At 48.3% G+C, this 24,386-nt stretch overlaps 1 protein-coding gene across 3 annotated transcripts in view; it reads left to right on the top strand.

Moving 5' to 3' along the window:
- Positions 1-24,386, top strand: part of LOXHD1 (lipoxygenase homology domains 1) — a 183,691-nt gene that overhangs the window by 125,841 nt on the left and 33,464 nt on the right. For all 3 annotated transcript variants that reach the window (XM_017951697.3, XM_031658813.1, XM_009192665.3), the window contains 7 exons: positions 3,052-3,206; positions 7,468-7,677; positions 7,784-7,919; positions 10,072-10,280; positions 11,097-11,282; positions 14,120-14,247; positions 22,590-22,707. In XM_017951697.3, the coding sequence (XP_017807186.2) occupies positions 3,052-3,206; positions 7,468-7,677; positions 7,784-7,919; positions 10,072-10,280; positions 11,097-11,282; positions 14,120-14,247; positions 22,590-22,707 (1,142 nt within the window). The remainder of the gene's footprint in view (positions 1-3,051; positions 3,207-7,467; positions 7,678-7,783; positions 7,920-10,071; positions 10,281-11,096; positions 11,283-14,119; positions 14,248-22,589; positions 22,708-24,386) is intronic.

The raw sequence follows: 24,386 nt of genomic DNA, 5'->3' as shown, positions 1-24,386 counted from the left end.
ACACACACACACACACACACACGCTTTTCCCAGAACACATGGACAGAGTCATACCTCTGTTTTGACCAGCAATGGCATCGTTCGTGTCAATCCCCAGGTTATTCATCAGCCATTCAGCTCTGAATTATCTTGAGCTATTTCAAAGCCAAATTCATTTGCAAAAAAACAGACTTTCTACCCCTGATGATAGACAAAGAATACAGTGGATCTCTCTAGCAGGGTAGCCTACACAGATCAGAGAAGCTCCAAGAGTTTGAAAATCCACTTGACATTTGTTGTGTTGTCTTCTTGGAAAAACTGGAGTAAAATTCAAAATTTTGGGCCCCTTATGGAGCCAGGAAGACAGGTCTTTCTGCCCACCAAGTGGATAAGACATCCAAAAGACAAAAGACAAACACCATCTTCCTTTGTTGTCACCGGAAGTAAAACAGCTATAGCTCTGCCTTTCCTTTAACCTGAATTGTTGCCCAGAAATAAAAACAAGTGTTGCCTCAATAGTGTGACACCCCTACTCCTATCCTTTTCTCCACATAGTCTTTGCTATTAAATCCTTCTCTACTTGGACCCCAGAGGATGCCCTGGAAGGCTGTCCCAGGAGAGCACTTGGGCTGTTCTGTGTGGATAACATACCACCAAACTCACTCTGAGCTCGGTGATGTTTCTAGGGAAACATCTCTCCACGGATGCGCCGGGTGGCCTGGGTGGGACAGGGAGGGAGGAGGATCCAGAAATAGCTGGCTCTGACTGCACTACCGCATTACTCAGCACCCAGAAGCTGAATCAGTTTTCCTAATTCCCAGAGGACTGGAGACAGCAGCAAATGAAGGGGGAGTGAGAAGGCCATTTCATCCCAGCCCCTGGGGACACTGCATCCTGCTCTGGGACACAGGCTCCTAGAAAATGTGTCCCTATAGGCCCATGCCACCTGTGATTAGCTCACATATGGAGCAGGCCCAAATGCACAGCTAGAAAATGGATGGGGAGGAAAATGAGGGGGAGGACCGTCGACTGTTGTGTCTAAACTATGACAAGTTTCCTAATGTCACTGCAGGTCAGTATTAGCAAGACAAGCTTAGGTAACATTTAGACAATAAAGAGAGGATTTTCAGTGTGTGAAACGCTGACAGGTTTCTGCACTGAGCTGAGTGGGGCAGGGTGGGGTAGGAGCAAGTGTGGCTGGTCCCTGGTTTCTGCCCCTGGCGGTGTGTCTGACCAGCCTCTGCAGGTCACCTCTCACAATGCACCCAGGAGCTTTGGATGGTAGCGGCTTGGGCAGGGCCGCTGAGACAAGGAAGATGGTTGGGGAGAAGGTTTGAAAAAGGGGCAGGGGTTGCAGGAGAGGGTAGAGTTTAGGTTTGAACATGTGAGTTTGTGATGTTGGGGTCTGGTCAAGGTGGAGACGCCCTCTAGGTAGTAAGTGTGCGGATCCGAAGCAAAGGAAGGACCTAGGTTGGAGGCACAGACTCAGAGAATTCAAGGAAGTGCAAGATGAGAGCTGAGGAATGTGGGTGGAACCTGGGAGGCCTTGGCATCCAAGGCACAGGTGGAAGATTAGGAAACCATAAAGCTACCCAAGAAGGAGTGTCCAGCCACACAGAGGGAGAGCAGGAGGGAATAATGCTGCAGAACCCAGTGGAAAATGAGAAAATCATGGGAACCCTGCTGTGGGTGTGAATGTGTTCCATAGCCATCAGGACAAGCAACTCACATCACTTTACTTTTCTAAATTTAATTAAATGTGGTTCTGAGCCCACTTGCAAGGACTGATAAGAAAGTCCATCTTGTTCATGACAGGGAGGGGAATCCCCTTTTTGAGGGTCTTCTAGGAATCCTGAGGCTCACAGAAGAGGCCTGGCCCTCAATCCAGGGTGAGTGCCACTCCCAGCTGTGCTCACTGTCACACAGTGTCACTACTGGCTCTCCACCAACACACAAGTATCATTTCTCTGGGTGACCAGAAACACTCCTGCATGAATCTGGCTTTGTCAAAAGACTCACTGTTCCACCCTTGAGGCCCCAAAGCTTCAAGTCCCCAAAGAAGCCCAGCAGTCACTTCCCCATAGGGTCCCTGTGTGCAGGTGAGGGGTCCCTGTGGCCCACGAATACTCCTGAATCCTCACTCCCTCCCAGGGGAAGGGAAGTTAACCTTTCTCCCACTTTGGCCACCTCTGCCTTTCAGCTTCTATTTCTCACCTTGGGGATAATCCAGCCAAGTCCCCTCTTCCCTGGCCTGAAACTCAAAATCTCCAAAGACAGAGGATACAGAGAGGGGCCAACCAATTTTTAGCCTTCATAAAAATGCAAGACTTGAGTCTCTCTGCTAAGGAGAAGGTTGGAAAAGGAGATCTTTTATTTTTCCTTAAATAAAAACAGCAGAACAAAAGGAAGATACCATGCATTTTTATTTTTCATAGTAATTTTTAATAATTGTCACACCAATGTTTGTTGAGCCCTCCCTATGGGCCATGGGAGACCAAGAAGAAGGTGGCAGTCACAGTGGCTTTGGTGAGGAGTTGGCCTGGGGCGCTGGGGTAGGGGAGGGTGGCAGTGGGTTGGAGAATAAATGAACATGAGGAAACGAACAGAGGGGAAACTGTTCTTTAAACAATATTGTTTTTTTCTGTGAACCATTTAGAAGGATCTGGTGTTGACACTGGTCACCCTCAAATCGGAAGGCATTTTATTGCCATGTATCATGGCAGGCAGATTTAGCAACCACGGCGTGGACACATCTCAGGTAGTTTCTGAGTCTTTCTCCCTGTGCAGTGCAGGCAGCTATATGGGCAGATAGATGTTTGAGGGGTACTTTAAAAAGTTTCTATTTTGGGGTCTCATAGAGCCCACCTGGGTCTAGATCAGATGAGCACACTTCCCACTGGAGAATCCACATGGATTTGAAGCTGAATATGCATAATTGAGCAAACAGAAGGCTAACCCCTCAAGTCCTAGGCCAGAAGCTTAGCACTTTCTAAAAATCCAGTTCCCCAAGACCTAAAGTGCTGTCACCCTTTTCTTCCCTTTGTCTGTCTGTCTGTCCCACCACCTGGCCAGTTGTGCTGTACTCGGTGCAGATCTTCACAGGGAACATTCCCGGGGCAGGGACGGACGCCAGGGTGTACATCACCATCTATGGAGACCTCGGGGACACCGGGGAGCGATACCTTGGCAAATCAGAGAACCGGACCAACAAGTTCGAGAGAGGAACGGTATGAGGGGCACATGGAGTTTACCCTCCTTCCCTCCTCCCCAGGCCCAGCGATCTAAGTGCCAGTTCTTCTTGGTTCCCGGGGACATCCAGGAACTCCATGGGGCATCGTGCACACTCATTTGGGCCTCTGCTCTTGCCCTTCCCCTGCAAGTGCTCCTTGTTCCCCTCTCCTAGCTGATGCACCCACCCTGGGTCCTGCATAGGGGATGAGGTGGAGCAGAAGGCCGGCCTTGGGCAAGCAGGCGGCCTGCTGGAGCTCCAGGTTGTTGGTTGCATGGGGCTGGGTCGTCTTCAGAAAATCCAGTTCACTGTGCATGGTTCATGAATGTGGAGGTGAACACTGCAGAATGACAGGGGCTGTGCTGACACTGACAGAGACTTGAACTGTGGGGTGGAGAGGGGATCTGGAGGCCTGGTTCTGCTATCAGCTCCTTATCTGCTTCAAATTCTCTGGCCTCAGTTTCCTCATCTGTAAATTGAAGAGTCAGATATGAATTGGCTAAATTGTGTTGTATAGAGCCACAGGTGGCTCCAAGGGCCTTGGGAGCCTTGGGGGTGGTGGAGACAGGTGCAGTTGGACACCCTACTCCCTCCCAGGTGGATCCACTTTGACCTGGCCTGTTGATCACAGTGCCAAGCAAGCCCTCTGTTAAGAAAAGGGTTCTGTGACTATAAAAAGGCTTGAAAACCACATAACTGGGTGATGTATAAGGCCCTTCCAGCTCTGACACAGTGATTTTACAAAACCACAGGGGTCTCTAAGGGTGGGTTTTGTGAAACTTCCCTTCTTGCAAGCTTGGCTCCCCTCTCCCTGCCTCTACTCCTCCACTCCGTGCCCTTTCTGGCATGCCCCCTGCCCCTGCCCGCACTTGCTCCTTAGTCTCCTTTCCTTCTCCTCTCCACGCACTGAAATCTGCCTGAAATCCCCACAGGCCAGGCTATCTCCACAGGGAGATCAGGTTAAGGGGATTGGCTCCTAACTCAATCTGTGCTCTTGCCCATGGCTGTGCATATCTGGGGATTTCATACATCAGCCAACGGGTGTTTATCAAGGGTCTCCTTAAACCTCACCCTCAGCCAGGCTTATCCCTTAGCATTGAACCACTCTACTAGTAAGGAGGATATTAGCCCTGGGACTAGAAAGGTGGGTGTCATCTAAGTGGGTCTGCAGCTGGCTGGTGACCCTATGAGTCAGACAGTGTGGAAGGAGCCCCAGCCTGGCTGCCAGGTCTCCAGGAGTCAGACCCTAGCACTCCCATTCATTGGTTCATCATCCAGATAGAAACCATTTACCTTTAACTTCAGTTTACTGCATTTGAAGCAGAAATAGCAATATGATTGCTAATTAGACCTCTGGGCTGAAAAACAGGACAAGATGTAAGAGCATGTTGTACCAGGAAGAAATAATCTAAAACATACACATTCATGTTCCACAAGAGATATAATTGTTCACTGCCCTTATAAAGTAGGTAGGAGGAGTCCTATCCTCCTCTTTCCATCTTGCAAAAATGGAATACCAAAAAGGTCAAGCGATTTATGTGATTGTCCCTGACTCTACACTAGGGATATTATTTATCAGGGCCCCAGATGCTAGGGGCAGGTCACCTGAGCTCAGATCCTGGCTCTGACACTAGCTGTGTGATCTTAGACAAGTTACTTAACATCTCTGTGCCTCCTTTTCCTCCACCCTAAAAAAGAGTTAATTTTGAGTTATTGTGAAGACCAACTGAATTAAAAATGCAAAGTGTCTAGAACCATGTCTGGCAGGCAGGTAGCTCTTTGTCTGTGCTGGATGTTGTCAAGCCTTGGGAAAGCTCACCTGCCCCCTGCCCTAGTTGATGCCTGGTATTGATGCCTGGTAAATGCATTGTAAAAGCAGCAATGTGCAGCATACAGCTGAGAGGTCCATTTTGATGCCTGGCTTTATTTACAGACTCTGGCAAAGAGTAGGCATTCAGTAAATATGGATTAAGTAAATAAATGAAGGTGATGCAAGCCATTCCCCTCTGTGTTCAGATTCCATTTTTTTTTTCTTCTCTCTCAGCAAATTGTTATGTCACAAGAAAAAATCTTTGGCCCATTCTGCCCCATCACTTTCTTCTCTTTTCCTCCAGTTTTGACACCCCATCAGGGGAGCTGGTGCAACTTCTGGCTCAGTTACTAACCATGTGACCTTAAGTTTACTGCACAACATCTAGAAGCTTCCATTTCTCTGATCACTCCAGAATATGGAAGTCATCTTGGACATCCTTCTCCCTGTTGGGAACCCCTCCCCACCCACATCCAATCAATCACCAGGTTCCAGAGTCTTCCTTCTAAATAACCTCAAATCAGCCAAGTCTGCCCTGTATTCACTCAGCCCTGCCTCATTTCAGCTCACTCACTGAGCCAGCGTGGTCTCTCTGCTCAAGGCCCTGCCATCCAACCCACCCTCCAGCTTCCTCAGTTAACCTGTCCAAAGCTGACCAGTCACTATCTCACTTCAAGCCTGCAGAGGCTCCCCATGGATCCCAGATCTACCCTGAGTCCTCCACGGGATTTGCAGACCTTCACAGCCTACCCACACTGGCCTGTTCAGAGTGCCCTCTGTGGACCACTGAGTGCAGTTTCCAGAATACCCCACCCTCTCTCCTGCCTCAGCATCTTTCCAAACATTTTCTCTGCTTACGTGTGCATGCACCCATAGAAAATAGGTAAGCCATTCCATGGTATTAGTTTTTTACATAAAAGGCATCATGCTATATAAACACTTCTTTAACTTGCCCTTGGCGTGCATGGCTGCCTTGGAAATCTCTCCCTGCCCCGGTATTCAAACATAGATGGAGGTGACTCTTCTCTATAACCACTGTACACACAACATTCTTCAGGAAAGGCTTTGCCAGTTATGTAGCCACTCCCCAAGCACGGGACCCCAGATGGCTTCCAATTTTCCTCTGTAAAAATTATCTGTAATAAACATCCTTGTGCAATGTGAAGGTCTTCCCCCAGGACAGATGCAAACAAGTGGAATTGTTGTATCTCAGGGTGGGCCCATTCTTACTCTGGTGAACCCAGTGGATTGCCAGCACCCCAGGACTGCTCCCATCCACATCTGCTTTCAGTCACACACCACTAGCTGCTATTTACCTGCAGCTGCCTTGGCCATGGGCTGTCCCCACCTGAGCTGCCTGGAAAACCCAGCCCCGCAGCTGCAGCTTAATGCTGACACCTGGAGAAGTCTGTCTTCCTAGGCCTGGCTCTAGTCCTCACACAGGTGGTCGTTCCCACCCTCTGAGCTGGAATTACCCATCCCCTCCTCTCGCTGCACTGGACTGTGGGGTCCTGGGGACAGAGGGCATCCTATTCTATTCATCTCTGGTTTCCTAGGGGTCAGCACAGTGACTCACATGGCACCTGTGCTCAGCAAATCTTTCGGAAGGAAAGTAGGTGTCACTCAGTGTCGCCTGTCCCCTCTCACCCTCCTCAGGCTCCCATCCTGACTTCTGCCTCCCACATTCAAACTCTGTCTTGGCCCCATCTCATTCAAAGCCTGGGATCCACACCTCACTGAGCTCCCCTCAAAGAATCAGCACACAAGAGTGGAGTGTCCACTTGACTGAAGATAGAGTCAGGGGCACGGATGAGGGCCTTGTATCACAACCCCCACAAAACCCTCTTGAGCCTGCGTCCCAGATGTTTGTCCCTGAGTCCCTCCACAGCCTTGCCTCCCCCAGAGCCTCACCTCTACTGCCTTCTCTCCTGTAGCCCCGCCTTACTGGTTCATCAAACTCCCTCTCAGCATCTCCCAGGGAATTTCAAACACCTTCCCGTTACTCAGAAGTTCATCTCTAGAAGAGCTTTTGCTCTCTGGCTGCCACAGCTGGACTCATCCCCAATGCTCAGCATAGCTAAGGAATCCAGGAACAGGACCGGCTGACCACCCCTTCTCTGCCTCTACCCATGGCCTTCAGGCCCCACTCCCCTTACACAGAGGAGGCTTCCAAACACCCACAGGCTTCTCCCAAGAGGAATGTAGTGAAGGCAGTTTTCTCCATGGCACCACACATATAAGTGGACTGCAAGATGGGACCACTGTGGATATGAGGCCTTGGACCACACAGGCTCAGTGTTGGGGATTTGGGTCTGGGGCGGCACCCCGGCAAGGAAGGTCTGTTCAGCACAGTAACTGAGTGGGATGGAAGGTCCTAGAGGGTTGGGCTGGAGTGGGTTGAGTGGGGTGCACCCCCCACCATCTGAGTCCCCACATCTGGGCTCCCCAGGCTGATACCTTCATCATTGAGGCCGCTGACCTAGGCGTCATCTACAAGATCAAGCTCCGCCACGACAACTCCAAGTGGTGCGCAGACTGGTACGTGGAGAAGGTGGAGATCTGGAATGACACCAATGAGGACGAGTTCCTGTTCCTGTGCGGGCGCTGGCTGTCCCTAAAGAAGGAGGATGGGCGACTCGAGAGGCTCTTTTACGAGAAGGTGAGGCAAGGGGCCTACAGGGCCTGTGGCCATCCTCATGCCTAGGGGAGGTCCCTTGGCCTGGAGGTGCTGGAGTTGCAACTGCCAGTCCTGCTCTCCCACACAGGAGTACACTGGGGACCGCAGCAGCAACTGCAGCAGCCCTGCTGACTTCTGGGAGATCGCCCTGAGTTCCAAGATGGCCGATGTCGACATCAACACAGTGACCGGGCCCATGGCTGACTACGTTCAGGAGGGCCCAAGTAAGCCAACCAGGGAGCTCTTTAGATGGGGACCAGGCACATGGAAATTTTTAAAGCAATTCTTGGATGAGCCATTCTTGAGCTGATGACATATCTAACGCTTAGTCATTTACATAGTTTTCACACGTATTGCCTGTTTTATCCCCAGAACAACCCTGCAAAGTGAGAGGGCAGGGCTAAGCCCCCTTTGCAGATGGAGAAACAAAGGTTAAAGGAGGTTAGGGTGAGAATGAACATCCCTTACATGTCACTAGAACATCACACAAAGCACTCAGCCATGCAAACTTAAGGCATGATGTGGTGGTGAAGGCGGGGGAAGAAGTCCTGAGATGGTCGTTTGGGGACTGAAGTTCCATTTCTGGTTCTGACAGTAAAATGTGTGGCCTTGGACAAGTCAGTCTCTTGGCTTCAGTTTTTTCCTCCTCCATAAAACAATATCATAATTCCCCAGCAAGTTCATTTTGCCAACCAGATTTTTGAGATAAGGCAGTTCTATAATTGTCGATTGAACATTTGAATGCACTACCTTCCTAGTCAGTTCTCTTAAACATAAGAGTGTGGCAACCATGTTAGCCCCCTCCAGGAGGCCACATGGTGGGTCTGTGGAGTCAGGCAGAGAAAGCCAGTCTGCTTACACTTTACCTTCTCACTCTGTAAATGAGTGACAGGACCCCCAAGAAAGTGCCTTTCCTTAAGCACTGTGATCACCTGTGAAAAGCCTCCACTGTAAAGATAAAATAAAGCCATGTGCAGGTAATTCCAGCCAGGAAGAGACAGTTTGGAAACTTTTCAAAGAGATAACAGATTGTATAACCTAAAATCCACTATACCAGGGTAGTGTCTCCCAAGTTATTGAGGAAGATGAACCAGGAGAAGGGTTTCCAGCTTGTATCAATTAGTAACTGCAAATGACAGAGACCTGGAAATGGTCACAAACAAATTAGGAATTTTTGTTTTCACTCACATGAAAGTCCAAAGGTAGGCCACCTGGGACTAATACAGCAGTTCCAGTGCAATCAAGGACCTAGGTTCCTTTAACCTGGTCACTCTGGCAACCTTATAAATGACCTAAATGTTGCCCATGGTTCCAAGATGAATGTTGGAGCTCCAGCCATCATATCCATACTCCAAGCAGAATGAATGGAAGAGTAAGGAAAAAAAGAGTACTCCTCCCAGTTGAGTCAGACCTTTTAAAAGAGATTTCCCAGCCAGGCGTGGTGGCTTGTGCCTGTAATTCCATTACTTTGGGAGGCTGAGGTGGGTGGATCACCTGAGGTCGGGAGTTTGAGACCAGCCTAACCAACATGGAGAAACCCTGTCTCTACTAAAAATACAAAATTAGCCAGGCATGGTGGTGCATACCTGTAATCCCAGCTACTCAGGAAGCTGAGGCAGGAGAATCGCTTGAATCTGGGAGGCGGAGGTTGCAGTGAACCGAGATCATGCCGTTGCACTCCAGCCTGGGCAACAAGAGTGAAACTCCGTCTCAAAAAAAAGAAAAAAAAAAAAAAAAAAAGATTTCCCCAGAAACCTACCCAACAATGTCTCCTTATGTATCATAACCACCCCAGCTGCAAGAAGAATGGATAGTTGGAAGAATGGAAACTGCGACTCTATGGACACTACCTGAGCAAGTTTTATGCTAATTAATCTGGTGTGTTTTAGAAATTGCTGTTTTCTAGGACTTCCATTCACTATGTTGCATATATGATACATTTTTATTGTTCTTCAAATTCCTTCTTTCTATGAGACCTTGCTTTTGCCAACAGCATTTTTGTTGACCATAGTGAGCTTTTGGGGCATATAATGCCTATATGTGTTGAGAGGTTATTTTTCTTACCCTCCTTCACATAATAGTGCTAGGTTCAAGCAGGATAATTGGCCAAAAGAGCTTTTAGAAGCTTGACACTCCAAACAAGTGACAAGAATGCTGCTTTTTGTCTGTACGTTGGGAGTTAGCAACTCCCTCAGTCCTTGGAGAGGAGACACACACCACAGATAACTTACCAGTCTGAAGGGCTCATTGCACTTCGTCTCTGAGCAAGGAGCTGAGATCAGTGCCCTCAGAGGTCACTTCCAAATCTGTGAGCCTATGAGACAGTGCCTTGTCCACCTGGTCTGTTATGAGGCTGGGCCCCGTGATCTCTTGCAGTTATTCCCTACTATGTGTCGGTCACCACTGGGAAGCACAAGGATGCAGCCACTGACAGCCGAGCCTTCATCTTCCTCATCGGAGAGGATGATGAACGTAGTAAGCGCATCTGGTTGGACTACCCCCGAGGGAAGAGGGGCTTCAGCCGTGGCTCTGTGGAGGAGTTCTACGTTGCAGGCTTGGATGTGGGCGTCATCAAGAAAATAGAGGTGCTGGCTTCTTGGGGCCCCATAATCGTGACCACCATAGGGACAGACGGAGCTGACCAGTACCTGGGTGGGCGGGGGAGTGCAGGCTGGGAAGAGCAGCCTACCTGAAGCACCCCTTAGAGCAGGTAGCAGAGGAGAACCAACTAGCCAGGTGATTTGGGTGAGCCACCTGCCCCTCTGTGTGTCTGTCTTCCACCCACCCAGTGGGAATGTTCTGTGTATTAGTTTTTATGGCTGTGTAACAGAGTATCACAAACTTAGTGCCTTAAAGCAACACAAATGTATTATCTCACAGTTTCATGGATCAGGAGTCTAGGTGTGAGTTAGCGGGGGTCCATCTTCAAGATCTCAGTGGGCTGAAATCAAGTTGCAGCCAGGGCTGCGATTTTATCCGAGGCTTGGGGTCCTCTTCCAAGCTCACTGGTTGTTGGCAGAATTCATTTTCTTGGGGTGTAGGACTGAGGCCTTCATCTCATAGAGGCCCACCATTCCCTACCATGGGACCATCTCCAAAACCTGGCTCTTTTCTTGTTCAATAGGAGACAATCTCTTCTGCTTCAAATATCTCCAACTTCTTCACCTCTGACATCTAGACATGCTTTTTTAAGGGCTCACCTGATTAGGTTCAACCCACTCAAAGTCACCTAATTAGAGACTGTAATTATATCTGCAAAATCTCTTCACTTTTATGGGAGGGACCTGGGCCAGCAAGTGCACAGCACATTGGGAAGAAGCACTGAGGGAGGGGGCTGGGCAGGGAGCACTTCCTTCCCAGTTGTGCCCAGATCATCACAGATCAGGTGTGTCTCCTCCTAGCTGGGCCATGATGGGGCCTCCCCTGAGAGCTGCTGGCTGGTGGAAGAGTTGTGTTTGGCAGTGCCTACCCAGGGCACTAAGTACACGTTGAACTGTAACTGCTGGCTTGCCAAGGACAGAGGCGATGGCATCACCTCTCGTGTCTTCGACCTCCTGGATGCCATGGTGGTGAACATCGGGGTGAAGGTAGGGGGGCACTGTGAGTGTACAATGCATGGCCAGGGCAGTGCAGGTTGAGGTGGGGAGCAGCAGGGGAGACAGAAGTGGAAGAAGTAGGAGACTCATCACTGGGGTATCTGCAGGGGCTGCAGCCTGGTGTGCTAGCCAGATGTGCTTTGCTAGGAGCCACAGACTGAACTCTCTTCTGGTCTGCTGCTGTGTGACCTTGGGCAAGTCATCTCATTTCTCTGGGCCTTGGTCTTCCCATACACTGCTTGGAAATAATGCATCCCTGCTACTCATGGCCTGTTCCATGTAGGATCTTGGTGAGAATTAATGAGATCACAGTTCATGAAGAGCTTTGTGAGGAAGCAGCTCTATGTAGACAGGCAGGGTCATTATTCACCAAAGGATCCACCATCAACAGCAGTAGGGTGGTGATAGGAAAGATGGCATCTGGGATACTGTGAACCTCTGAGTCTCACGATGCAGCCAGTGGTGTCCACACAATACCCTCCTTAACTGGAAAAGCCTGGAGGGCAAGAGGTCTGAGCTTCGGTCCTGGCTCCACCTGTAACTGGCCAAATGGCCTGGGATAAGTTATATAAACACACAGGTCAGACCAGGCAGAAGGCAGATGCCTGGTGCTAGGATCCGAGGACACACAGCCATTTGGTGGCCCAGAAGCCTCTGTTTCACCTGACCCTGTTGGTTTCTCTTTTTGTCTCATGGCTATGGGGTCAACAGAAGGCCCCAGCCCTTTTCTCTGGTCCTGAATCAAAACCAGTGGGCTTCTTGGACCAGGTCAGAAGCTGTCCCACAAAGGTGAGAAGAAACCACCTGGACCTGAGTGTGCTCTGCCTACATTGTATATGGAAACAGACGTGGGGTTCTGAAACCTTGACAGGCAGGAGTGTGGTGCCTGCCAGTCTCCTGCTTCCCGCCTGCTGGAGAGTCAGAGAGTAGCACTTTCTATATCTCACATCCTTCCCCCACTCCCCAGACATCTCTGTCTGTGGCCAGACGGATGGTGTGGGTGAGCACACAGTTCATCCAGGGACCTCCGCCTGACCCACTTCCTAGCCTGTGTGTGTCTCTGTGCCACCGCCCAGCACACATGCACACCCCACGCAGTGCAGCTGCAGCTCCCTTGGAGCCCTTTAGTCCAGGAAAATCCAGACCTACACCCGTTATCCACGGCACAAAGGAACATAGGTTTGTCACTTTACAAAGAGCTGCAGGGTTCTTTGGGCTGGCCATCTCTCCAGGACACCTGATATCAGACTAGAATTACAAGAGCACTGTTTCTGTCTCTTTTTGGAAACACACTTATTACATAAAAAGAGATGTGTCTGTGTAAAGGAGAGAAAGATGGATGCAGAGAACACAAGAGTTGGATGGACCAGCTCTCAGGGGCCAGTCTCCATGGGGCTGTTAAAGCATTCATTTTGATCATTCTATTTTTTATGCCTGCTTGGATAAGAGCAAAAAAGTGTTAGGCTCCCACTTTTGTTCCCAGTGGCTCCTCCTGGCCATCATGAATGCCCTTGCTGGGTGGTCTAAGGGGATTTTCTTGGTAAAGTAAGAGGCTCTTCATCCGTTCCCTCAGCAAACATGTCCTGAATTTCTCCTGCGGGCCAGGCCTGCACAGAATACTTCAAACCTCACAGTGTCCTGGCAGAGATTCTAGATGCTGCCAGAAAAGCATGCAGCCCCCTCCAGGCACATGGGGACATGACCACCGTGATTAATAGCTCGGGTTTGGAGGTCCAGGCTTCTGGATAATGGGGACCAGGCCCCTGCACAGGTGATAGAGGAATGTAGCAGCCTCTATAAAAGGGACACACTGGGCCAGGTACATTCAAAGGAGACAGTCAAGATGGCCCTTCCCCGACCGTAAGTCTGAGCCTCTCCTGAACCTTCAGACTTCACTGTGAGTCCAGGGGCACTTGGTGAGAAGGAAGGGAGTAAGAATCCAGGACCAAAGAACATTCTAGAACAGTGTAAGTGCTTTCTCTTGCCACGAGGCTGCCTCACAGAGGAAGAACCGAGGTGGGGGCTTGGTGGAGGCACACCAGGAAGAGCAGGCTGCACCTCACCCTCCAGTGGAGACAGAGGGCAGACATTCTCTTTGGCACACACCTCAGGCTAAATGGCAATACCCTAATCTCAAGTGAAACATCGTGGAAGTAGGGGATTGTCCCACTTCTCAAGTGGATTGAGGCAGCACTCCCTCTGTAAACATCACTCCTGATGGCATCCCTCATTCACAGCCGCAGGGCATGTGTAGGCTGTGGCATGAAGGGGAACTGACACCGAGAGCTTTGGCTGCTGCTTGGGGCCACACAGGTGACAGGCTCAGCACCAGGCGCTATGCAAATTGTCAGCAGCTCTCACTCTGCAAGGGAGCTTATCCCTATTTTACCACAGGGGAGCAGAGGCTGGTGAGGTCAGGCATCTGCCTGGGTCTAACAGCCAGCAGGTGACAGATCTCGGATTCACATGGAGCTCTGGAGGGCTCCAAAGGCCACTGTCTTGCCACCATGCGCTGCTGGCACGCTGAACTTAGGTTGGGATTCAACTGACAAAGAGTCAGTTAATGCCAGGCTTTCCGTCATGTTTCTATTGCAGAAGGGCTCTCTGTCAGGACTCCTTTCTAGGGTGGGACTGAGCACAGTGGGGGACATAAGAAAGTGACAAGGCTGCCTCTTGCTGTCCAGGCATTTACAGTTGATTCGAGGAAGGGCTCTTTCCAGAGCCGTGGAACTTGGACAGCGTGTCTCTTTCTCTGGTGAGACTGAGGCAGGTCAGGTGGGGTTGGAGGGTGAGGCTGAGACTCAGCACCTGCATTCCTCTCATGGCAGGTTCTCTATGAAATGACGGTGTGGACAGGCGATGTGGTTGGCGGGGGCACTGACTCCAACATCTTCATGACCCTCTATGGCATCAACGGGAGCACGGAGGAGATGCAGCTGGACAAAAAGAAAGCCAGGTACCTGGAGGTGGCCCCTGCCCCTCACCCCTCCCACATTCAACTCTCCCCCTCTGCCCTACCCTACCTTCAGCCAGGCTGATTCTCACATGCCCACTGCAGATCATGAGGCCTTCTATCCTCTGTCTTTGTCTATTCTGTCTCAATACCTTTCTTTTTCAAGGACCAGCTCAAATCTACCTCCCCCAGGAAGTATTCCTTGATCACCTCTACCCATAACATTTCTTCTTTCTTTCATTTGGTACTCAGAATTGCTTATTGTAAGGTTGGTAGATTAGTTGATGGTTAATGTCTTAGTTTCATTAATTGTACTATGGCAATATAAGATGTTGACATTAAGGAGAGCTAGGTGAAAGGGGCACAGAAGCTCTGTTCTTTTTTTTGAAACTTTTCTGTAAGTCTCAATGATTACAAAATAAAATGCAGTCAATTTTCAAAACATTAAAAAAAAGATTGAACACCTAGTATATGCCAGGCACTGACTCAGGCACTGAAGAGATGATATAACCAAGAAGACAAAGGTCCTTGAACTTAACAGAGCTTAACCTAAGGAGAGCAATAACAGCAACACTAACATTTATAGGAGCTTATTTTGTGCCAAGCATTGTTCTCTAATAAGCCATGTATTGATACACTTAATCTTTTCCACAACCCTATAATAATAACCCAATTATTATCATCCCCATTTTACAGGTGAGAAACTGAGGCATGGAAAGGTAAAGTCATATCCTCAAAGTCCCATGGCCATTAAGCTATGGCACTGCAAACTATACCCAGATGGCCCCCAGTCCAAAGCACTCATTAGTGATTCGTAATGACGTTAAAGATGACCTTCCTATAGTACTCACTGTCTGTGCCCTCCCTTGGATTCCCAGTTTAGACAGTCCTGGGTTTGGGCTGGTTTGCCATGTTCAGCCGCTGTCCCCCAAACATCCCTGGCCCCTGACATCTTAAGAACCAGAGATGACAGACTCAGAGCCTAAGCTTAGCATTTCAAAATCCCACCCACAGCAACTTGCCTCTGAACACACAGCACTCCTTCCCTTAGCTGGAGGGCAGGACCCAGGTGGCTTCCTTTTTGAGCCCCTCATACCTCCTAGCTCTTGCCTTGCTTGTAGTAGGCACTCAGTACTTCTGGATTGGGGTGGTGATGAGGACATTGTGGATGATAGTGAGGTTGGTGATATTGATGGTGCTGAATGGTAGGGATGATGACTGTGATGGTGGTAGTGATGATGAGGATGGTGATAGGGATGAAGGTGATGATAGGGATGATGATGATGGTGGTGATGATGATGGGGTGAAAGTGATGGTAGGAATGATAATTGTGATGATGGTGATGATGATAATGATGGTGATGACGGTAATTATGATGATGATGGTGGTGATAGGGAGGAAGGTAATGATGGTAGGGATGATAATTGTGATGGTGATGATGATGATGATGGTGGTGGCAGTGGTGATAGAGATGAAGGTGATGATGGTAGGGATAATAATTGTGATGATGGTGCTGTTGGTGATGATGATGATGTGGCTACTGAAGCTTTTGGGGACCAGGCAGCATTTCTTTATGTGGACAAAGCAGCTCATGCAAGCTGGAGCTTTGCCCATCCTATGGGCCCTATGCAGCTCATCCCTGCGAGTCTGATGGGAAAGTTTTTGCCTGTCTTCTCTTAGCACTTCTGCTCTCTCATTTTGCAACTCCCATTTCCTCCTTGAATTCTTCCCATATCAACAGCAATGGTGATAATAATAATGGCTAACATACATTGAACATTTATTCCATGCCAGACACTGTTGCAAGTGCTTTTTAACATATATTAACTCACAACACTCCTCTTATCACTCTTTGCCCTCTTATTATCTCCACATTACTAATAAGATACCTGAAACACATAGAGGTGAAATAACTTGCCCAAAGTTATACAGCAAGTAAGTAGGGGAACTGGGATTTGAACTTAATTCTAGAAATAAAGGAAGACTAAATGAGAACAGAAACTCTCTACTTAGAGCTTGCTATAACAAGAGACTCAGCCACCATCACTTGGTTTGGTAGAGATTTGAATGCTGTGGGAGGAGGAGGAGCTTTGTAATGAAGCATTATTTTTGGCATGGTAGAGCTGGAGGTTGGGTAGCTAGAATCGGGGTTTCATACATGATTGTATTAGGGACCATATTTGGATTTGGTCCGTCCGTCTGGTTAGTCCTGAGTTGGGAGCAGGGACAAAATAGGGAAGCTGGGGGCCATTGCTCAAGTCCTGATCATTCTGGGCCAATTTCTGTAGAGACCGTGGTTTCTTGGGATGGTCGCTGCAGGGGAGGTAGCTCAGAGTTCTGTTATCACACATGGTCTGGCTACTATTGTTTGCATATTCAGCCTCCTATAGTCTTTACTTCTGTACTCTGACTCTAATCATTACCCAAGCCCATATTCCTGGATTTTTTTCTGATTAATTATCCTACACCTACATTCCACCTTGTTTTCCAGATGTACAAGGCTTAATTGCTGGTAGAAGAGACATCTTGTTTCTGGAAGTATCTAAATTCCAAAAATGTTGCTTGAAAATCACATTATTATAAATACAACCATATTGTAAATGCTTTGAGGCATGTTGCTAGTTGAAGGATTTTTTTTTTCTGAATAAAAATTTATTTTGTGAGGAGAGCCATCATTTCTTAATAACCCTGGTTTGCAAGCTCAGAGTTGTTACCCGAGACATGTTTTGATATTTTCATTTGCATGTGGCCTGATGTTTCACCTGTGTCCTGAAGTCCTTGTTAAGAATGTCTGCATCTTGACTAGGGAACGTAGACAGAAAGACCCACTGGGCATGTGTCGTGGGCACAGCTTGGTACTGTGCAAGGTGATACTTTCCCCAAGAAATGGTGTGTGACCAGAATGAGGCTGAGACATGCATGCATTCACACAGAAGGTATCACGAGGCTTCTGCCTGCTGCAACGCTCCTGCAGTCAGATGCTGTACCCAGGGGCCAAAGCTTACAACAGCCAATAGCAATTCACTCTATCCCACTCCCCAGCTAAATTTCGTAACTTCTCATCTTACCACTTCAGAGAAAATGGTTCTGGTAAATTAACTCCCACCGAGATGCTTGTGAATTAATATGGCATTCAGAAAAAATGATGCCCTAAAAGGTAATGCGTACTTTCAGGAGATGAGTCTCTAACAGAGGGATTTGAGGTGATTGGTGTCCAGTGGGTGTAGAAGCTATTTTTAGACAAAGAGTTGTGTTATTTCTATAGTGAGAAGTAAATGCCTGTGAGGGATCATGCCTAGGCCCAGTAGAGACCTAGTGAAATGGAAACTTCCTTGGACTGGACACAGAAAAGATTTTGGGTCCCTTTTTGTGTCACAAAAGAGTTCTATTGGGTTTACCCCTCAGGATGGCCTGTTGCTTTCACTAACCCTTACTGCAAAAAGCATGGAAAGAGGCTGAGCTCAAGGAAATGGAAACAGAGGACAGACAGTCAAATAGGATTCCAGTTGTCCTTTCAGGAGAAGATCGGGAAGTATTTGGTTGTGACCATGTCCAGGGCTGTAGTAAGCTTGTGAGTTTTGACTCTCTCTTCCACATGTTTATCACTTGAATCTTAGTCTGGTTAGCAATAAAGTTCTGAGACTGGAAAGGTCTTATCTTTGGGGACTCCATGGGCAAAAGACTTGGGTGGGAAGGTTGAGTCTTTCTCAAGGAGGTTGGAGGTGAGTCCCAGGGGACACCATGAATGACGGTGGTCTGAGAGAAGAGGAAGGAAAGCTGAGTTCCAGGAACTGCTGCCTTCCAGGGGCACCCAGGTCAGGCAATTGAAAGGTTCCAGCACTCACTGCTGGGCACCCCTCTCAAAGCATCATCTGTAGCTCAAGGGCTGCCCTTTAAGAGGAGACTGGCAGATATGTACTAGGTCTGATCATGGCATTCAAGAATAGACTTAGAATCTGTTTGAGATTTGGCCTTGTTCTACTCTCAAACCACAGCAAAGATGCCCATGAGATAGGTATGCAGCTCCCCCATCACCTCATATGTCTAATGGGGGATGCACAAGGTCCAGTTTTCCCAGTGGTCTCTGAGGAGCCTAGATCGGCAGAGCCTGGGACTGGAGGCTCTGTCTTTTGTGTGCCAGTTACTTCAGCACCCATGGACATTTACATCATCACTGAAGCCAACCTCCCTGCTACTCACCGATCCCAGGCTTGGAATTTTCTCTGTGTGAGTTCCAGGGCAGCCTCCCCTTGTCTACCTGCTTTCTGGTCCCAAAGTTCTCCATTCACACCACTTGGGGCTATATTAATTTCCTGAGGTTGTGATACAAAGTTACCACAAATATATGGTAATTAAAACAACAGAATTTTATTCTCTCATTTATCCAGAGGCCAGAAATCTGAAATCAGAATCTGTGGGTGGAAATCAAGGTGTCAGCACTGCCATGTACCCTGTGGGCTCTGGGAGGAGAATCCACTCCTTGCAGCTTCTGGTGGCTGCCAGCAGTCCTTGGCTTGTGCCGCATCACTCCAGCCTTCAAGGCCAGGTCTTCCCATCTCTGCCCCATCTTCACATCCCACCTCCTTTGTGTATGTGTTGATCTCTCTCTCTCTGCCTTCTTATAAGGACTCTTAGGATTACATTAAGGGGTCACTGGAATAATCCAGGATAATCTCCCCATCTTAAGCCTCTTAACTTAATTACATCTGCAAAGACCTCCCTTTTCTTTTTACCATACAGTTATATACATGGATTCCAAGATTTATAACATGGATATATTTTGGGGAACCATTTTTCAGCCTGCCACAAGGGCTACAAGCCACAGAGCATGGATCTGAAAATTCTGCCACATGAAGAACAGTCAAAGGTTCTAGAGACATTTACACTTTTAAACATTTTATCATAAACATACATCTATATATATATATATATGTACATACATTATTATACTTATAAAGCAAAAACTTGTGTAAACCCTCCACACTGCCTTCAGGCCGAGAAGTTAAATCTTGCCAGTTCTCAGTTTTTAAGGTCAACATTTCCTTGTTTCCTTTCTTTTTTGGTCTCCATCTCATGGGTCTATGCATATCACCTGGATTTCATCCCTAACAATAGGCTTTTATATCACCTGGATTTGAATGGTACATAAATAGAATCAGGCCATATATCTTATTTTGTGTCTTAGTTCTTTCACTCAGCGTCAGGTTTTTCATATTTTCCTGAACTGTTGAGTGTGATTGTGATTTTGCTCATTTTTGTTGCTGCATAGTATTCCACTGAGGAGCCTGGAGAAGGGAGAGGTCCAGTGGCTTGTTTCAAAGGGATAGAGAGGGAAGAGAGTAGAGGCATTGAGGTTGGTCAGATGTTGACAATTCAACAATTTGTTCTGGTGGCAGAACTCAATGTAACAAAACTTACTAAAGGTTGGCCATGGCTGTCCTAAAAGGAAAAGAGCTGCAAGTTTGGCCATGGGGCCCCATCAGTAGAGCTGTCTAAGCATGGAACCACCCAGGAGTTTCACTTTGCCCGCAGCCCAGAGATAACTGATTTATCAAAGCAGGGGAATTGCAATAGAGAAAGAGTTTTACACATGTGGAGCTGGCTAAATGGGAGACCGGAATTATATTATTACTCAAATCCGCCTCCCTGAAAATTCAGAGACTAGGGTTTTTCCAGGAGAGTTTGGGAGAAGTGGGGGTGGCTAGGCAATGGGTGCTTGCTGCTGATTGGTTTGGGGGTACAATCATAGGGGTTTGGGAAATGGTCCTCATTGCATGCTGAGTCATTTCTGGGTGGGGCCACAAGAATTGGCAGGTCCAGGTGGAGCCATTGGTCATCAGACATGCAAAAAAACTGAAAAGACATCTCAAAAGGCCAGTCTTCTGTTTACAATGGCGATGTTGTTATCTGCAGGGGTAACTGGGGAAGTGCGTATCTTGTGACCTCTGGAGTAATGGCTGGCAATGTTTATGTCTATGTTTTAGCAGAATTCAGGCTTCTCTTGTCCTCCGAGGCTGGTGGTCTGCCCTTAACTTTATGGAAGGGCTATTATCATTTAAACTATACACTAAATATCTCCCAAAGTTAGCTTGACCCAAACCCAGGAAGAATCAAGGGAAGTTTGAAGGCTAAAGGCAAGATGGGGGTTGGTTAAATCGGATCTCTTTCACTGCCAAAATTTTCTCACTGTTAACAATTTTTTCAAAGGCGATTTCAAGCATAAGCTCAATGGCCTTGGGTATGGAGAACTTCAGACTGGAAGGAGAGTGGTCTAGAGCAAAGCTAAGGCTGGCACTCTCACCCTGGCCAATCCTAAGAGCCCCAGCTATGCCCCTAAGATGTCACAAACTGCCTGAGCAGCTGCTCAGCCTGATGGACTTTAGACCCCACGTCATCCATATCCATCTGCTAGCCAGCCCTTTCCCAGGGTCCCTAACCATAACCTTTCCCTTTTGGTTTTGTAGCAATGCCAAAAATTCTCCCATGAAATAGTTGCCCTTGCAGGCTAAGCCTTTGGCCCTGTTTAGCCTTCAGGCTGTGCTCAGTCATGGAGCCCAGTGAGGGAGTAGTTGCTGGGCTCTTCCTTAAGGACACCCTTTTACAACAGGCAGGAACAGAAGGAAACAAGAATAGGAAGGACGTGAGGGGCAGCCAAAGGGGGCCCTTCCCAGACACCACTTCCTCAACTGCTGAGTAGAGGCTCCTTTGAGTAGATGAGCAGCAAAAATCCTGGGTCACACAACAGCCCTGTCCCTGTGAGCTCAAAGGCGGGCACTTCTCCAAAGAGTGGGAATCCTGAGCTCAAAGGCAGGCACCTCTCCAAAGGGTGAGAATCCTACTGTGTCAACTGAGGTGTCTGGAGGGGGTCCAGGGCACCTGGAAGGATGTGGCTAGTGAGTTGGGAAGACTGAAGGACAAATAAAGGCCTTCACTTTAGATGCTTTTACACCAAACAGAGGAAGTCCATCCAGGTTAATTGGGGTTCAGCCTGGAATGAAGGGTGAGAGGGTAAATGTAATCTCCTTGCAGTCTTCCAGAAGAAAAGCTTGTTTCTCCTCCCCTTTTCCTTACACCTGTCCCACCATAAAATCTCCATAAAATGAAGACACTTGGCTAAATTCAAAGAGTGAAAATTAAAGAGACATGCAAAGCAAAGAATTCTAAAGCTCTTTTGATCTGCAAAATCATGCTCCTGGCAAGAATAAGGAATTGAAAGATTATTTGAAAAAATCTCAGTGTGTGACATGAATGTGACATGAGCACCCCCTTACAGTTTCCATTATGCCCAGAGGGACAGATGGGGCTTCAATTAGAGGAGGAGGGATATGGGGCTGACTTTGGGATAACTTTTTCATTTCTAATAATTGTAAAATGCACACAGCAAGTTATCAGAAGAAATTGTCTCTGTTTCATCACCACCTTTAAGACTAGCAGTAGTTAGTTCTCAATTTGCAATATTTAAGTCTCAGCCCCCATTGGCTATGGCCTCTGTTTTTAAAATACATAAAAATATGTCTTGTATTCAAGGAAGCATGATGATTGCCATGCAGAGCCACATCTCCAGTGCCACCTGCATTACTCCAGGGCCTTATCAGCAGTATCATCTGGAATCAGTCAGCAGTCAAGCAATCAGTCAGCATTGAAGGTCGAATTGTACATGCGGCACTGTGGGAAGAGCAGTAAGGAATAAAGATAGAGCATCTCTGAGATGATGAGGTCATTCAGCAGGAAAATAATAATAGCAACAAAAGCAGCATTACCTTCTATTTGCCTACTGCTTTACAGTTGGCAGTAGCATTACCCAATTCAGGGCACTGTGTTCAGTTTTGCAGATGGCAAATAGAAAAATGCGAATGATGCCATCTAGAGTTGTGCGGTGCACCACCTGCCCCACCATTTGCAATGGCCCTGTCATGCACAGAACCTCATTTAAAGCTTTTCAGGCATGGAATTCTTTTTCCATTTTAAATTGATTTCACATCCATTTGGTCTTTATCACAGTTTTGTGAGATTGCAGGGCTAGTGTTATTCTCCAGACCACAGGTAAGAAAACCAAGTTCTAGAAAAGAACTGGGACTATTCTAGGTGACTGGTAGAATGAGATTAGAACCCAGCACTGGTAGCTCTTGGTTCAGGGCCATTTCTACTAGCCAAACCCACTTAACCCAGTCTTTCAGAAACACATCTGGGATGTGAGAGATGGGCTGGTGGAGAGTTGCTGAGAGCAGAGGGGCTGCTGAGTAAAGGCCTAATCTTCTCCCTCACCCCAAACCTGGCCTCTGGCCTGGTCCAGGCCTCCCCAATGGCCAGCTTCCCTTCTTCATGCCCCTCCTCTCCACACCCAGGTTTGAGCGGGAGCAGAATGACACCTTCATCATGGAGATCCTAGACATTGCTCCATTCACCAAGATGCGGATCCGGATTGATGGCTTGGGCAGCCGGCCGGAGTGGTTCCTGGAGAGGGTAAAATGTCTAGACCCTCACTCTTCCTTCCAGCCACCACCCACCCCTTCCCCCTATTCCTCTGGCTTGTCAATGGACCTTGCTAAAACAAATGTCACCATAGAGGATCATTACATGAACCCAGCCCATATGATTCAGCATGCCCTTTGGCATGAATTAATCCGAGAATGTCGTTTTATTTATTTGTGTCCAGTGAGAACTGAAGCAACTGTCAGGTAATTCAACTTGAGCTGTCAACTTTACGTGGACAGAGACCCGAGGAAGGGGAGGGGTGGTGTGGGCTTCCTTCAGGACAGCAGCTGGGAGGGTTGAGAGAGGAGGAGCAAGGCCTGGGGCAGAGAGAGGCTGCCATGGTAGGAACTTCAGGCAGGATGGCAGAAAGCTTACTGGGGCCTCTGTGATCATGGAGTTAGGTAGCTGCCTCTTTTTCCACTGTGGCCCTCTGAGTCTGAGCTTGGTCGTCAGCACCCTGCCTGAGGATCCTGGATCCTTGGGCTCTCAGTTGGGCTGAAGCCAGCCTTGGGGATGCGATGCTGGGATCTTCAAGGAGCAACAGCAGCACGGGATTTCTTAGTTCTGCCTCCATCCTCCCACCCTTCCCAGCAAAACCTATACATGGGCACATGTGCACACACACACACATGCACATGGCCACAGACTCAGTTTCCACCAAGAAAGGAAGGCAGCTGCTCCTTCTCAGGACCTCTCATCACTTCCTCACCTTCCCCAGGCTGTGCGGCTCTGTGCCTCCAAGCTGCCCAGAGGAGAGTCATTAACACTTGCTGCTCCAGGGCAGAAAGAAGAGCATCCAGGGCATAGGGCTAAGCTTCACTTATTTTGATGAGAACCACCATGATGTTAGGAGTCCAACGGCTTTCCATGCTAAGAGGGGCTCCAAAACTGGAGGCCCCTGGCAGCCAGGAGGAGCCTCACCTGCAGCCCCACACTCACGAAGGCAATGACTATGCTGACGAAGATGACCTTCCTGCAGCCTCCGTGTCACACGAGGTCCTAGGCACACCAATATGTGTGTGGTGTCCTCCCTACATAGTGTGTGTTAGAATCAGGTGCATAAAAAAACATCACGGACTAGAGGTTTGGAACAACACACATTTATTACCCCCTCACTGTCATAGAGGCAGAAGTCCAAGGTGAAGGTGTCGGCAGGGCCACACTCCCTCTAGGGAAGCATCTGTTCTGGGCCACTCTCCTAGCTTCTGGCAGTTCCCTGGCTCGGGGCAGAATCTTGCCAGTCTTCGCATGGTGTTCTGGGTGCTTGTCTGGGTGGTAGAAGATTGAACTAGGGCCCAGTCTAATGACCTCATCTGAACTGATTACACCTATAACAATCCCCTTTCGAATAAGGTCACATTCTGAGGGACTGTGGGTTAAGAATTCAACATATGAACTCTGGGGGAATACAATTTCACCCATAACACAAAGCCCTGCAGTCCCCTGCCTAAGTCAGGCCATGCATCCTCATCTACCAGAGGCCAGCTGTCCTGCATTGCCTCAGGCTCCTCCTCCCCTGTTCAGCCATTAGCAGATTTTCTTGAGTCAAAAATATGGGGCCCACACCAAGGACTATCCTGCAGATGTCAGCACTCTGCTCCCAGGTGGTCTGTTTTTCTGTCACTCATTCAGCAAACATCTGTTGTGCACAGTGACAGGTACTTCTG

The sequence above is a fragment of the Papio anubis genome, chromosome 19 (genome assembly GCF_008728515.1).
Source record: "Papio anubis isolate 15944 chromosome 19, Panubis1.0, whole genome shotgun sequence".
NCBI lineage: Eukaryota > Metazoa > Chordata > Mammalia > Primates > Cercopithecidae > Papio > Papio anubis.
The sequence above is the reverse complement of the archived record's forward strand: the minus strand, read 5'-3'. Positions and strand labels throughout refer to the sequence as shown.